General features: G+C 63.2%; 1 protein-coding gene across 1 annotated transcript; it reads left to right on the top strand.

Annotated features, from left to right (window-relative positions):
• The first annotated feature begins 1625 nt into the window (after positions 1–1625).
• Positions 1626–3059, top strand: KCNS2 (potassium voltage-gated channel modifier subfamily S member 2). Its single transcript, XM_045899201.1, has one exon. It carries the CDS (start codon positions 1626–1628, stop codon positions 3057–3059), a length of 1434 nt encoding a protein of 477 aa, XP_045755157.1.
• The last annotated feature ends 288 nt before the right edge of the window (positions 3060–3347 follow it).

Genomic DNA, 3347 nt, shown 5'->3' with positions numbered 1-3347 from the left:
CCTGCACACCACACCGGCCTGGGCACTACACACAGGGCACCCATACAGAATTCCGCAAAAGAACTCCTTTGATTCCCTCCCAGGAGGCGGGGCCTGCGATCCCGCCCCTGGCAAGCTAAGATGAGCTGACCTCAGGCTTCCCTGCGCCTTTTCTTCCCTCCAGCTGCCTTTCCCCAACGCCCACCCCCAGCTTCAGGAAACTTTTCATCAGGTCCCTAAAAGGGGAAACCCGGGGTTCCTCGAGCCCTGCCCTTCCCCCAGACTCACGCAAGCCGCCCCTCCTTCCCCAGTTGGGCTCTCGCCCGGCACCCAGTGGGAAAAGGTCACCGTAGGCAGTCCCCTGCCTGCACCCTGGGAGGAGGGAGCGTGGCAGTAACAGCTGTCGCTGAGGGATGGGAAAGGTGCCGGCCCTGTATCGAGCCGGGGGCGCAAAAGGGTCGCGGTGACGCGCCGGAGGAGAGCCGAGGAGCCGAGGCGGCGGCAGCTGCATCTCCGGAGTCTGGGGCGGCGGCCGCGCCCGGTGCTGGGGCGCGTGGAGCTGTCCGTTCAGCACCACCGCGCTGCGCCCCAGCGCAGGGCCAAGCCGAGGCGCACCGGCTCCGCTCCTGCTCCGGCTCCCGCGGGCGCCTGCGGCGCGAGCTGTTGTCTCTCTCGGGGGCTGAGGGCATGCGGATCGAGAGAGGGGGGCTCTGCAAGCGGCGGGGCCACGCAGCCACCTGTGAGCCTCCCGCAACTGCGGGAGGCGGCGGCATCTCCGGCCCGAGACAGGAGGAGACGCTTGGCGGACCCCGCCCGCCGGCCCGCGGGGCGCACACACAGGCGCACACACACTCGCACCCGCGCGCACACGCACAGCCAGCCGGCAGCGGCGACCGCAGCGATGCTAACAAGCAGGTCGGGGAAGTTTCCCGCCGGCCTCGGCCGCGGGCCCCCGTGCTTGCAGGTAAGCGCTTCCAGAACGCGCAGGGCCAGCCCTGGCAGCTCCGCTGGGTAAGGCGCGGCGCACGCGGCTCCGGGGCACCGCGCCAGGCGGGCGGGGAGGCCCGGGGCGGGGGCGAGGGGGCTCCAGTCTTGAGGGCTGGACGCAAGGGACGCCAGGCTGGCCCCCTACCCTGAGCCCGGGTTTACAGACACGAGCGGTGAATTTCCCCGCCCCCCTCCCGAAGCTGCGCGCCCCCCACCTCAGCCCTGCCCGTGCGCGTCCCAGGTACAGTCCCGCCTGTCTGCGGCGAGCGGGCGGGGACGTCTCCTCCGCCCGCCTACGGGCAAGGTCAGCTTTCAGCCCCCCTGGGCTCTCAGAGGCGCGGGGGCCCGACCCCCGCAAGCGTAAAGCGATCGACAGGACCCCCGGGGTGGGGGTGGACGAGCGGCCATGCTACCGAAAATAAACCCTCTCCTCCCAAACCTTTCCTTGGGAAGGGGCCAAACCCCATGGAACCTCCCCCCCCATCCCAGTGCCCTCAGCCCCCCAGAGACCCGCCTGGAGGGACTGGGCTCGCCAGAGAAGGGTGGGGAGACAAAAGAGGGGCGCCCGGGCTCCGAGCGCCCGGCGCTCACAAGACGTGGTTTCCTCCGCCTGCAGGTGTAGCGCCCCCGCGCGGCACGGGCGGCCGGGCGTCTCCAGCATGACCCGCCAGAGCCTGTGGGACGTGTCCGAGGCCAACGTCGAAGACGGAGAGATCCGCATCAACGTAGGAGGCTTCAAGAGGCGGCTGCGCTCGCACACCCTGCTGCGCTTCCCTGAGACGCGCCTGGGCCGCCTGCTACTCTGCCACTCGCGCGAGGCCATTCTGGAGCTCTGCGATGACTACGACGATGTCCAGCGTGAGTTCTACTTTGACCGCAACCCCGAGCTCTTCCCCTACGTGCTGCATTTCTACCACACCGGCAAGCTTCACGTCATGGCGGAGCTGTGCGTCTTCTCCTTCAGCCAGGAGATCGAGTACTGGGGCATAAACGAGTTCTTCATCGACTCCTGCTGTAGCTACAGCTATCATGGCCGCAAAGTGGAGCCCGAGCAGGAGAAGTGGGACGAGCAGAGCGACCAGGAGAGCACCACGTCCTCCTTCGACGAGATCCTGGCGTTCTACAACGACGCCTCCAAGTTCGATGGGCAGCCGTTGGGCAACTTCCGCAGGCAGCTGTGGCTAGCGCTGGACAACCCTGGCTACTCGGTCTTGAGCCGGGTCTTCAGCATCTTGTCCATCCTGGTGGTGTTGGGGTCCATCACAACCATGTGCCTGAATAGCCTGCCGGACTTCCAAATACCTGACAGCCAGGGCAACCCGGGGGAGGACCCCAGGTTCGAAATTGTGGAGCACTTTGGTATCGCCTGGTTCACATTTGAGCTGGTGGCCAGGTTTGCTGTGGCCCCTGACTTCCTCAAGTTTTTCAAGAATGCCCTAAACCTTATTGACCTCATGTCCATCGTCCCCTTTTACATCACTCTGGTGGTGAATCTGGTGGTGGAGAGCACACCTACCTTGGCCAACTTGGGCCGGGTGGCCCAGGTGCTGAGGCTGATGCGGATTTTCCGCATCTTAAAGCTGGCTAGACACTCCACTGGCCTCCGCTCCCTGGGGGCCACCCTGAAATACAGCTACAAAGAAGTAGGGCTGCTTTTGCTCTATCTCTCTGTGGGGATTTCCATCTTCTCCGTTGTGGCCTACACCATTGAAAAGGAGGAGAACGAGGGCCTGGCCACCATCCCCGCTTGCTGGTGGTGGGCCACCGTCAGTATGACCACTGTGGGATATGGGGATGTGGTCCCAGGAACTACGGCAGGGAAGCTGACCGCCTCTGCCTGCATCCTGGCCGGTATCCTGGTGGTGGTACTGCCCATCACCTTGATCTTCAATAAGTTCTCCCACTTTTACCGGCGCCAAAAGCAACTGGAGAGTGCCATGCGCAGCTGTGACTTTGGAGATGGAATGAAAGAAGTCCCTTCCGTCAATTTAAGGGACTACTATGCCCATAAAGTTAAATCCCTCATGGCAAGCCTGACAAACATGAGCAGGAGCTCACCAAGTGAATTAAGTTTAAATGATTCCCTACATTAGCTGAGAGGCCTCGTCATCCTCACACCCATGTTGCTGAGTGGCCTCTTGGGCCTCTGGCACAGTTCAGGCGCCTTAGGGTTATGGCCTAAGGAGTAGGTCCAGCCCCACAGGGGAGAGCTGCATGGGATATGCACCCCAGGTTGCTTTCACAGCCTTTAGAATCATTTTTAGAGGGTGTTGCGTCAGAGACACCATGCCTTTGCACCCTTCCATGAAATGACACTCACTGGTCTTTGCTTCGTGGGCATACAATGTTCACCTTTCTGCCAGATGAGTACCACCCAGAAT

This window comes from Mirounga angustirostris, unplaced genomic scaffold, assembly GCF_029215605.1.
Source record: "Mirounga angustirostris isolate CCGP_5_RB_7025 unplaced genomic scaffold, mMirAng1.0.hap1 SCAF_4, whole genome shotgun sequence".
Taxonomy (NCBI): domain Eukaryota; kingdom Metazoa; phylum Chordata; class Mammalia; order Carnivora; family Phocidae; genus Mirounga; species Mirounga angustirostris.
This window is presented reverse-complemented; position numbering and strand designations above follow the sequence as displayed.

What these genes read in the sequence shown, in the direction of transcription:
- KCNS2 (XM_045899201.1), top strand. Translation starts at nt 1,626, where the DNA reads ATGACCCGCCAGAGCCTGTGGGACGTGTCCGAGGCCAACGTCGAAGAC.